Genomic DNA, 12,507 nt, shown 5'->3' with positions numbered 1-12,507 from the left:
GCATCTTTCAGTACTTTTACAACACCATCTCAACATAACTCTTCTAATGAGTATTCATTATTTTATACACTTCAGCCAGTTTCTTATCCATTCCCAACGGTTATCCTGAATATCCACAGCTTTAGTTTTTGACTGATAGCCCAAAAAAAAGAAAAAAGACTTGCATTTATATAGCACCTTTCACAACCACAGGACATCCCAAAGCACTTTGCAGCCAATGAAGTATTTTTGAAGTGTGGTCACTGGTGCCATGTAGGAAATGCAGCAGACAATTTGCATACAGCAAGCTCCCATAAACAGCACTGTGATAACGTCCGGATAATTGGTTTTTGTGATGTGAATTGAGGGATAAATATTGGCCAGGACACAGGATAACTCCCCTGCCCGTCTTCAAGATATTGCCATGGGATCTTTTATGTCCACCTGAGAGGGCAGACAGGGTTTAACGTCTCATCCAAAGTACGGTACCTCCAACAGTGTCGAACTCCCTTAGTACTGTACTGGAGTGTCAGCCTTAATTTTTGTTCTCAAGTCTGAAATGCTTTTTGGAAGTCTAGGTACAATATCATATGCCTTTCCACAGTTGACTTGGGTTGGTCAGACTTGTTGGCTATATTTACGAGATTATTGTACAAATAATCATCTTCATGTTTACAATGGACACTCAATTCCATTAATTTAAGCAGAATGTAAGTATTGAATCTGTAGTTGCCTGTGCCTGTTTTATCACACTTCAATGGTTGTCACTGCCTCACAAATCTCCTTCCTAGTGTTGTTCAGCATTCTGGGATAAATAATATCCACCCTGGGGATTTCCTTCTTTTGAACCCTTCCAGCTTGTTTAGATTGACAATCACATTTATATCAAAATAACTGATGCTGATTTCCATCTCATTTATATTAAAATTGTTGATTTTACTTTGATTGTCTCTATTTTCGGGAGGCACCTTATTCACAACATCCTTTGTAAATACTTAAGAGGAAGTGGTCTTTCAAACTATTAACCATCATATCCTCATCTTCGGTTTTAATACTGGTTGCAACTTTTATTAATTTACCTTCTTCTCTGACAGCCATCTTACTGTTGTATTACTGGAACAAATCTGTTTCATTATTACGCTTTTTTGCTGGGTCTCTCTTTGCCCTCTGCTCAGCCTTGTAATGTATTTTTGCATGTTTTTATGCGCATTCTGGTGAACCCTTTCCCACTTTCTTCCTGCATTTCTCTTAATTTTATTTATAATTTGTTAACTCATTTTGGGTCACTTTTTTAGCCTACGACTGTTAATCTACAATATGCAGTTTTCATGTGTACTTAGCATTATACCTTTAAAGGTATTCCACTTTCCTCTACTGAAGTGTTGTCAAATTATTTGCTTTATTTGTTCCCTCATTTCACTGAATTTATTGCTTTTAATGTCAGATCTCAGGTTCCTGATATTAGGCACATCTGACTGCCAGATTGTTAAACGTGATAATTCGGTGATTGCTGTCACTCAAGGGATGCTACAACATCCACTTCCTGTATTTTACCTTGGGTATTTACAAATATCAGGTAAGATAAGCACTTAGTCTTGTTGCTTCTTTGACATACCGGGTCATAAAGCAGTAAGCACTGCATTTACCCACTGATACTAAAACATCTCAGCAGGTTTTCCCGGTTGACATTTGGTTGACACCCTAGATAAGCTTGCTTTTGTATCTGTAAGCTGAATTCTAAATTTCAGTTGGGGAGCTTCTGATTTCTAGCTGTTATGGAGAAATTCTTCGTGAGTGTGTAGGGGTGGGTGGGGAGTAGGTAAAGAGAGATGTATTGTGGGAAATTATGTTTTCTTCTGTTGTATGGTTGCAATGTCAAGAGTGCACATGATAAGCCAAGTCACATAGCCCCTTGTGGAAAACTTCTGTGCGAGCGAAAGACATAGCAGGCAAGATGCATTTTTCACCCTGCTCCTATGGAACTACAATACTTAACTGTGATGACAAGGCAGAAGTTTTACAGAGAACATGAGTTGGAGAAAATAAAAATTAAAAATAAAAAGATCAGTAACAAAAACAGGAAGTGCTGGAAATCCTCAGCAGGTTTAGCAGCATTGGTGGAGAGAGAAGCAGAGTTAACATTTCAGGTCTGTGACCTTTCATCAGAACTGGCAAAGGTTAGAAAAGAATTAGGTTTTAAGCAAGTGAAGGGGGAGGGGGTTGGTGGGGAAGAGAACAAAAGGGAAGGTGTGTGATAGGGAAGAGGGCAGGAGAGATTTAATAACAAAGCTGTCATGGGACAAAGACAAAGAGTGTGTTAATGCTTATGGTGAAAGACAAAGCATTAGTCCAGAAAGAGTGTTAGTGGCAGAATAATGAGCAGCTCTTCCCACATGAAAAACAGGCACTTGGTTAAAAAATAAATAAAACAATGAAAAAAATATAAAAATATAAAAAAAAGGCCAGTCATGCTCTGAAATTGTTGAACTCAAGGTTGAGTCTGCAAGGGTGTAGAGTGCCTAATCAAAAGATCAGGTGCTGCTCCTCGAGCTTGCGTTGATGCTCACTGGAACACTGGAGCAGGCCAAAGGCAGAAATGCGGACATGAGAGCAGGGGGTATGTTGAAATGGCAAGCAACTGGAAGCTCGGGGTCATGCTTTCTTCGTGAGTGGACTGAGTGGAGCTGTTCTGCAAAGTGGTCACTCAATCTGCATTTGGTCTCCCCAATGTAGCGGCAACCATATTGTGAGCAGCGAATACAGTATACTAAATTGAAGAACGTACAAGTATATCGCTGCTTCACCTGGAAGGAGTGTTTGTGGCCTTGGATGGTGAGGAGAGAGGAGGTAAAAGGGCAGGTCACCTCCTGTGATTGCATGGGAAGGTGCCATGAGAAGGGGAAGAGGTGTCAGGGGTGATGGAGGAGTGGACCAGGGTGTTGTGGAGGGAACGATCCCTTCAGAATGCTGACAGGGGAGGGAAAGGGAAGATATGTTTGGTGGTGGCATCAAGCTGAGGTGCAGAAATGGCAGAGGATTATCCTTTCGATGCGGAGGCTGATGGGGTGGAAAGTGATCAGTGGAATGAGAAGAGCATAGCTCTTGTCCTTTTTCTGAACAAGCAGGTCTTATTAAAACTGTAGCTCAAGAACAATTGCCCTACAAGGGCTCTATGCTTTTCTCTTAAGTCAACCCAGTGCACCCACCTTCATTGACATGGGGTGTCTACATTGTGCTATTTTAAGATGTAATTTTTTGACATCAAAAAATAGAATAGGACTGATCTGAGGCAAGTAGTTACTACTCATGTCTTTGCTGCCTCCAGTCTCAATTGGTCATCAGTTATAGCCTCTTTGCTTCTCTCTTTTTTTTTGATGTATTCCTCTGAGAAGCCTTTTGGGATGTTTTTCGAAGTTAAAGGTGTTATAGAAATGTAACTTGTTGCAAATATCTCAAACCATTCTGCATTGCTTACACAAGCACTTATCAAACCTTAATTTTTCTGGAGCCATAAAATCATTATGAATTAATGGGGATTCTACTGAAGCCTTTGCAAGTTATGTTATAATCTGCTGGCACTTTGTGAATCGGCAACAACCATTTTCAAGGCCCTAAGTATACCACTTCATGGCACCAAATTGTTGCTAAAAGGAGTAAAAGAAACAAATAAGAGCTCTGAATAAATCCAAGTATAATTGACACAATCCCAGTAAAACACTGTTTTCTGTGAAATCTCTTTTTCCTGTTTTACAGTACCATTGCCAGGAGCACTTTCATCGCTTTTCAATTTAATTATATTAATTTGATTCATTCTCGCAGACTTCAATTAATCCAGACTTCAGTGTTTAGTCTGTGTTTGCTTAACTTTCTGTGCTCACTTAAACCACTCCAACAAGGACTCTGAGACTGCTAAAGCTCATTTCATTTCATTTAAATGCCTTTACTAGCCTAACATACAGAGAATAATAGATCATCAGAAGTGAGTTACAGATCAAAATCTAATCGAGATGGTTTATATACAGAATGACTAATTTTACTTGGCGTTGTTCACAAGCACAATTGTAAAGTTCAGCTGCTAACCTAGCCTTTCCATTTAGGGCCACTGGTTAGCTACTCTGGATGAAGAAACTGTTTAAATAGACACATCCTGAGGTCAATTACTGGCTAATTATTATTATTGTTCAAACATTTTCCAGATTGACAGCTGTTTATTTCTTTCCCCAGGGAAAGGCCAATTATTTCAATGTCAGAAAACCAACAGGAAGCAACTGGCTTTATTTCTCTGATTTTCTTTAAAAAGAATGTTCAGTTGTGATGTTTTATGCAAATTGTGACACTCTGATAAGCACATCTCAAATCACCCATATATAAATCTATAGGTCAGGATCTTCGGCTTCTGCACCTTTTCATCCTGCGATTTTCCACCCATTCCTTTTAACGAATGGAAAAGCACTTTTGGAAAGTGAAGTGGAAAATCCCATCTGTAATGTTCATATATTGCCTCTGAAAGGTTTTGAAAAGCAGCTTCTGAGCAGTGTACTCACAGACAGTGCAGTAAATGTTTTTGATTGATTCTTGAAAAATGCGAGCCAACCTTGCTGTGACCAACACACATTAGTTACAAGCTGATATATGTATGATCACCCATATCATTGATCACTTAAAATAAATTGAATATGTAAATCATACTTTCCTCACCCATTGTACATAGAGAAAGAAAGGAGTTTGTTTCCCTTAGATACAATTCCACAAATAAATCACTGCGTGTACTAACAAACAACTCGAATACAATTCATCACTTAATTTTTCTTCAGTTTGTTTTGCTGATTTTATACTGAAAAAAATTCAGTCACTATCACTGTCTAAATAATGGTTCCCTAGCTTGTGGTGCTGCAATTTCTCAGTCTTTTTCTATCGCTCAAGGGAGAGGAGACCAAGCGCATAAACAGAAAATTCTGAAATGCTCTCTAGATAGCCAATTTTGTTCATGATATTCAAAAAAAAATCTTGGTGTGTTATTTGTCCTCCTCTCCAGCTCCAAAATTTGGTGCTGTTTATTAAATTCAAAAGGAAGGTAACTCTAATTTTATTCTGGGAATTGCAGTTCACAGATTCCTTGCAAAGAGGGACATTCTGGGAGTTGAAATTGGTTCCTTGGTTGACTTTCCTCATTTAAATGATAGATTGACAGCTCTGGGAAGTACCAGGACCTCAAACCACAGAATTCTGAAAGAGAGACAGAGCCTTGATACGAAATATTGTTATACGCATTTCAAACTCATAAATGGGAACTGTATAAATAAATGTAACCATTTTCTCGAGAATTTTGTAAATTTGTGAAAATTTCAAGTCTTATTTTCATTAATAAGTTCACCGATGGCAGTCACATGGATTTTCAAAATATATTTGAAGTGATTTAATTCTTACCCCTTCTTTCTTTTACTGGCATATTTTGCTGACTGTTCATACTTGATTCATTGATTTCATTACGTTCCTAGTAGTCCCTCACTGGTAGGATCTGGACTTTGACCTGCTTTCCTTATATTTGATTAATATTGTTGTTGCTGTTTTATGAATGAAAAATTTAGACCACTCAAGTGGATGTGCGACACAGAAATCTTTTCAGTTACACAGCGTGGTGACCAAAATATGTGCTAAACAGAAAATTTTATATAATATAGAGATAGCTAGATATAGGATACCTGGCAGTGAATTGCGGACTGGAATTGAATTGAGGAGTTCAGACGATTGATATTCAGAAGTCCTTTGATAACTATGTGTGACAACATTTTAAATGGGTTCTTGAAGATTTCTCTGCTCAGTATTGCCGGCAAAATTGGAAATGTTTGAAAAGTAGTGGTTACAATTTCACAAAAAGAGGAAATCTTCACAAATGCATCTGCAAAATTGCTAGAAAGAGCTGCCAGACGAAATCTTAATAATAGATCCCTGGCAGTGAGTTACAGGCTGTAATCTAATCAAGGAGCTTTTGGACTTTTATATATAGAATAATGGCATCTAGGAGCTCAATCTGAATTGTGGCTGTCAACCCACGTCCCAGTATTTCATTGCACTGCACATTACATCAATGCAATGCGCTATGCTACCAACTCAATAATTTATTTTAATTTTTGCAGTACTATTCAATCATTGAGTGAAATGTATGGACTGGTTACAAGATTTTTTCCTCTCTGGGACTCCATTGTTTAACCTCTGTCTCCATCTAAGGAATTATCAATATGGTGACCAAAGAGTTGTAATGTTTGAAGAGAAGCTAAGAACATGGTTTTAGCTATGGAATTTGAACTACTTCTGTTCTGTAGAATGAAAATCCTCACAAGGTGATATAAAAAATGAAAGCTAAAAATTCTGATTAAATGCACCTAAACACCCCACCTCAGAAAGACTGTTCATAGTAACACTGTCAGTATTCACATGGAACCATAATTACCAGTTGGACACAAGTTATCTGATTGTAAATATCCACTTCAAGTGTTGGCTCAGTTGTCTACAATTCTATACCACGGCAACCATGCAAAATTGGTGTCTGATTTTAACATTTGGAAAAAAGAAACAAATGCTCAATCACTATGGTGACTGATCTGCAAAGTCAAAAACAACTGAGTCCATTTTTCTATCATCTTTTTCAAATTTTAAGTAAGGGGACAGCTGTGCTGTTGCATCCCTATGTTACATTACAGCTGTTTAGAGATATGATAGGATGCACCTGCAGAGACAACACAGCCTCCCACCCCACCGCCCCCCGATAAATCCCCAAGACCTAACAAGTAAGTGTAAGTCAATGATGTGATCACTAAAAGTACAATTTCCAATATTTGATGGCACTTTGGAGACAGTTCCACATCTGCAGGCAAAACACTTTTCCTTTTATTTTTAATTTGAACTCAATCTTCAACAAAGAACAATTTTATATCTTTCTATCCAAATGTAATGAATAATAACCCAAACATCTTCAGAATGTCTGGATTTATTTTCTTTGGTGTTGTTGAATTATGTTTGAAGTTTTACAGCAATCAACCCTTGTAGAAATTCCAAACAATTCATAAGTAAGACAATTGCAGTGTTTACCTAAAGTCTTGGCTACATCGAAGTCCTGCTGCATATAGCCAATACTCTTCTCTGTATTCCCTAATGCCCAGTAAGCACTGCTTAGGGCAGAGAACACTGATCCACGAAGTTTCAAGCTGCATGTTCCAATTTTCAAGGCAGCCTCCAGAACAACTACAGAGGCACCATGGTGTCCTGCTGTCAGAAGCTCCTGGCCAATGACAGATACAACCACAAAGGGGCTTTTGTCCAACTTCATTTTCTGTAGCTTCTGATAGGTTGGTTCCAGGGATTCTATGAGCAAACCATACATTACAATCAATAAGTTTTAGTTAAAAGATGCACAAACCGATGGTCAATTAATTACATCAGTATAATATTTAGCTGGTACCACCAAATCACAGTAACCTACCATATCATGAAAGTTACAGATTGGTTCTCAAGGCCCAATGAAATGTTTAAACAAAAACTGTTTTTTAAAAAAAACAAAGCTATGGAGCCAGGAGGAACAGGGTGCAAACCTGATTGCAGCGTTTCAAGATTGGTGCTGCAGGAAAGATAGTTACGGATTTGGGCAGCAACAACATATTCAAGGACTTTGGAGAGAAAAGGAAGGTTGGAGATGTGGTGATAGTTTGTAACAATAAAGGGGGGTTGTGGGTGGGTTTTTGACATTGGGGTAATGGTGCCTGTTTGGAATGAGAGGGGACAGTACCTGAGGAGGAGGGAATATTTATGTCAGCTAGCACAGAGGTCAGCAGTTGTGGGAATGTGATCAAGGGAAGAAGTGGTTGGTCTCATAGATAAATTGAGCTATAAATAAGGGGAGATAGAAGTGAAACTGAAGAATGATACAGGATCAGAACTAGAATAAAGGGCGGAGCCTGGGGGACCGTCTGGCTTGCTGAGCAGGGAAAGCAGCGGAACAGATTGTCTCAATCCTGGTAACAAAGAAGTCTATGAGTTCCTCACCTTCGTTCTCGGAGCTGAGGGTGGAGAGAACAGGGAAAAGAGGTTTAAAAAGACAATTGGCAGTGTAGAAAAGAAAATGAGGACTATCTTTGCACTACAGGAAGATCCTGGAAAGGTGCACATTTTGGTAGAGGAAAATGAGGAGAAACTATCATTGCTCACAAGCAATAAGTTGGTGTGTTGCAAGACGTGCTCCTCAACAACAAAGTTAAAAACTGCATGAATGCCATCTTGTACATAAACTGTTCTAGTTTATCAGTCAAGCATTACAAAAAAAATTAAATTTTCTCTTATGGCAAACATGAACACAAAGGCAGATTTACATGTTGTTGCTGCCATAGTCCCAAAGGACCATAAGCATCTCTCCCATTTGACAGAGCCAGTTGGTGATGTATAGCTTGAGGGTCACCACTCCACAAGCATGGGGCAAGGCAAGGAGGCAGGCCTCCATGAACTACCACAGCCAGTACAGGGATTGAACCTGCACTGTTGGCATCTTTTTGCATCACACACTAGCCATCTAGGCAACTGAGCTAACTGTCCTCCCGGCAGGTTTGCCTGAATGGTTCACCAAATGGGATATAGATTAACTGCAGGTATTTATATATGGTTAACCAAGCCATATGTCTGTCTACAGCTTGCCAAATTGGGTATATATCCATGATTCAGCATAAGAAGTGTATGCCTACGGTTCACTGTGGCAAAGACTGTTTTAGCACCAGAAGCCCTAGAATCTATTACTGATTTTAGATGGTGTAGCTCCCGTTTATTATTTTATTCAAAGAAGTTAATAAACAAATCTTCCTTCGGATTAAAAATGACAATTACAGGAGCAGGAAAGAGAGCTGCAGAAAGTGGAACTGAAATTCAAATTGAAGTTTCTACTTAAGTGTATGGGGGGGATTCAACAGCACTGGGTTAGCCAAATGCAACCTTCCTACTGTCTGATCAGTGATCTAATAATTATTTCAACAGCATTTTGCACGACCTTACCTCGCAGTGGAGACTTCATGGCGGCTTCCACCATCCCGACCAGCAGCTGCAAGCTTTTCGGATCTTGGGCCAGCCCAGACGCAAATGCAGCCAGCGCATCTGCATGGCGGCCGAGATACTGGAGAGCAACACCCTGTCGGAAGTATGCCTGCAAAGAAGGACAGAGATAATGTAAGTGGTAGTTTCCCCCCATATTTTGTTCCTGAGGCTCTATTTATAAAACAATTCCCAGGAGATTAACACATCATTTATTAGTTAAGAATTAACAGATGTTTGTCCATGGGCTGGAGTTCACTCCTCAATTTATATTTTACCCACAAGCATACTTGATTTTTATTTTGCCTGCCATTTTGTTTGAGTTACTGAGTTTGGCTTTTTTAAAATCTTGACCGAGATCATATATGATTCGTGGACTGAAGATAGAAAAAATAGAAAATAGAAAGTTTAAAGCACAGAAAGAGGGCACTTGGCCCATCGTGTCCGTGCTGGCTGAAAAACAATCCACCTATTCTAATCCTACCTTCCAGCATTTGGTCCGTAGCCCTGCAAATTACGGCACTTGAGGCGCATATCCAGACTCCTTTTGAATGAGTTGAGGGTTTCTGCCTCAACTACCCTTTCAGGCAGTGAGTTCCAGATCCCCACCACCCTCTGGGTGAAAAAGTTTTTCCTCATCTCCCCTCTAATTTTTCTACCAATCACTTTAAATGTATGCCCCCTAATCACTGACCTCTCTGCTAAGATAAATAGGCCCTTCACCTCCGCTCTATTCAGGCTTCTCAAAATTTTGTACATTTCAATCAGATCTCCCCTCAGCTATGATTACACAGGGATTGTTATAATCCACTGGAATGGGCAAATGTAAGGTAACGATACAATCATTGGTATTCACAGAATCATCATCCACCGAACCCTGGATGGTTCAACTTCCATAAAATATATGGGCAAGCACCATAGCTGGTGTACAGTATTGAATTCAATACATTCTTAAAAAATGAGTAAATTAATTCACAATTTTGTTTTGTAAAACACAAACACAGAGCTCAGAAAGATGATGCATGATTGATAAAAGAAAATGCAAACATTTTGAATTGCTTAAGATAAATAACATAACATATTGGATAACTAAAGATTATATGGCCATCAACCCATTCTCTTTCACAAACCATGTATAATCTATTCCATAATGGACTCTATCCAAACGCTCAATCTTCTGATGGAAACCTCTGCATAAATACCTCCCAAAGCAACCCTGGCTGGCTATCCTTTAGTCATCTTCCCACCTCCATTAGCACTAGAACTGTGGAGTATCTTAGTTGGCACAGCAAGCTTGAATCCTGTTCCCAGTCTTATTTTTATCTAGCTTTCTTTAGAAGGATTATATTGGCAAGGTATTAATTGCCTTTGCTGGATGTCCACTGTAAATATCATTTCTTTTTTGGGGAAAAAGATTCTTCAAAAGGTATATTTTCCACTGTCACTAATTATAGCCCGAAGTAGAGACAGGTATAAAGTGTGCAATCTCTATATTTTTTTCTCTAAAAGTAATCAACACAAAAATACTGCCTGAAATGTCTAGTTTCATTTGAGGCTTGTTAATTTTATATCTTTCCCATCAAGTTCTCTGCTCACAATCTAAGTAACCTACTTCCATCTGCATATGTCATCATCATCATTTAGGCTGTGTTCATCCACTGTAGGGTACAGCCCTCCTCATGCCTTTTCTATTTATCTCGCTCCCTTGCTGTTCTCGCCCATGTGGTTCCTAGGTATGATATTATGTCATCTCTCCATCTTCTTCTCTGTCTCCCCTTTCTTCTGTTTCCTGTTGGCTGCCACTCCATTAGCCTTTTTGTCCACCGATCATTTCTTTGAGCAACATGCCCAGCCCATCTCCATTTGGCTTCTTTTATCTTCTGTATATGTCCTTAATTCTGCATACGCACCTCTCAGCATATTCGCTCCAATCCTCAATTTTTGTGTGAAATCCAGTTCAATTCTGCACATCTGACCTTATGATTTGGTGCCATAATTCCAGGAATTATTGGTAATTTTTCACTAAACGCTCTGCAATGCATCTTATCCCTTTGAAGCCAATGAGCAAATCCACACTTAGTACTCCAAATTTGCTTCATGCAAGATTAGAGTAACTTGTTTCAACTTGGGCTATGCATTCCTGCCTTCTTTTTATTTGGATTTAAAACCATTTTGAAATAGAAATTAAGACTAACAAAGTAGTAGTTCAGTGTGAATTTCCCAGAGGGGGATTTCATGAAACCTGATTTCATTTGCAGGAATGGAAAACCAACCAATCATGACACACTTGTACGAATACTTCCTTCACACCTTCAAGTGGCTAAAAGGCCATTGTACAAGCAGAACTGACAAAAAGGTTGGTCACCCAGCTGCAAGCATGCAATGCAAAGGGAGAAATAGAAAGGATCTTATTTTGTGTTCAGGCAGATGTTGGGCATGAGGTCTGACTTTGTGTATTGCAGGAGGAAAAGTTAAAAGGAAATCAAGTTGACTTTTTTAAATTATAAGGAGATTTGATAGAGTGAATAGATGATGATTATTTCTTCAGATTAGAATATCAGTGATCAGAGGGGTCATCAGCTTACATTCTCACTGAAACTGAGAAAGCATGAACCATTGTTGGAGCATGGAATGCTTTGCTACAGGAGTGGTTGAGGGAGAGACCATTCACTATGTCTTTAATACTGGGCTGTGAGCAAAAAGCAGGGCAATGGGATTAATTTTGGATTGCTCTAGCAAAAAGCCAGTGCAGGCACACTGGGTCGAATCACCTCCTTTTTTACTGTAAGAGAGGAGAAAGAAAAAGCTGAAAGGGAAAAGAGGACAAAGAGACAGAAGGAAGGAGGAAAAAGAGAACAAAGGAGAAAGAGGAAGAGTGGGACATAAAGTAAGGCCAGAGAGATAGACAGAAGGGCAGGTGAAATGACAAACAAATACAGAACAGAGGGGAGAGGTATTGATAGAAGGGAAAAAGAAAGAGACTGAGGAGACACCAGAGAGCCAAAGGAGAGAGAGAGAGACACACACGCACAAAAACAGAAAAGAGTAGAGAGAGGCTAATGGGAGGTAAGAAACAGAAGGAAGAAGCATATTCAGAGAGACAGACTGAAGGAACAGAGTGGAAAGAGATACAGCAAAAGGTGAGAGAGTTGCAAGGGAATGAGCAAAGATAGAGATACGGATAGAGGGAAGGGAGAGTACAGAGATGAAGCAAGGAATAACACTAAAGAAGGTAGAGAGAGAGAGAGAGACACGCACACAAAAGAGATGGAGTTGAGAGAACAGAAGGAAAGCAGGTGAGAAAGTGCTAAAGAACAGAAAGCGAGAAAGGCAAGAAGAAAGACACAGAAGGGAAGAAGAAAAAAGTACAGCAAGGCAGACGCTTACCAATATCTACATCCCTAGTCAGAGGGGTGTTAGAGAATTAGGTTAATTATTGGTAGAGTTAGTTGTAAAATG

The 12,507-nt window shown here is 39.3% G+C and overlaps 1 protein-coding gene across 4 annotated transcripts in view; it reads right to left on the bottom strand.

Annotated features, from left to right (window-relative positions):
* ttc28 (tetratricopeptide repeat domain 28) overlaps positions 1-12,507 on the bottom strand; it is an 825,016-nt gene that overhangs the window by 339,846 nt on the left and 472,663 nt on the right. For all 4 annotated transcript variants that reach the window (XR_010977250.1, XR_010977251.1, XR_010977252.1 and 1 more), the window contains 2 exons: positions 9,013-9,160; positions 7,069-7,341 (listed from right to left, as the gene is read on the bottom strand). Coding sequence is in view for 1 of the 4 variants with exons in the window: in XM_068054870.1 (XP_067910971.1) it covers positions 7,069-7,341; positions 9,013-9,160 (421 nt within the window). In the remaining 3 variants the exon portion in view is untranslated. The remainder of the gene's footprint in view (positions 1-7,068; positions 7,342-9,012; positions 9,161-12,507) is intronic.

The sequence above is a fragment of the Heterodontus francisci genome, chromosome 23 (assembly GCF_036365525.1).
Source record: "Heterodontus francisci isolate sHetFra1 chromosome 23, sHetFra1.hap1, whole genome shotgun sequence".
NCBI classification, from domain to species: domain Eukaryota; kingdom Metazoa; phylum Chordata; class Chondrichthyes; order Heterodontiformes; family Heterodontidae; genus Heterodontus; species Heterodontus francisci.
The sequence above is the reverse complement of the archived record's forward strand: the minus strand, read 5'-3'. Positions and strand labels throughout refer to the sequence as shown.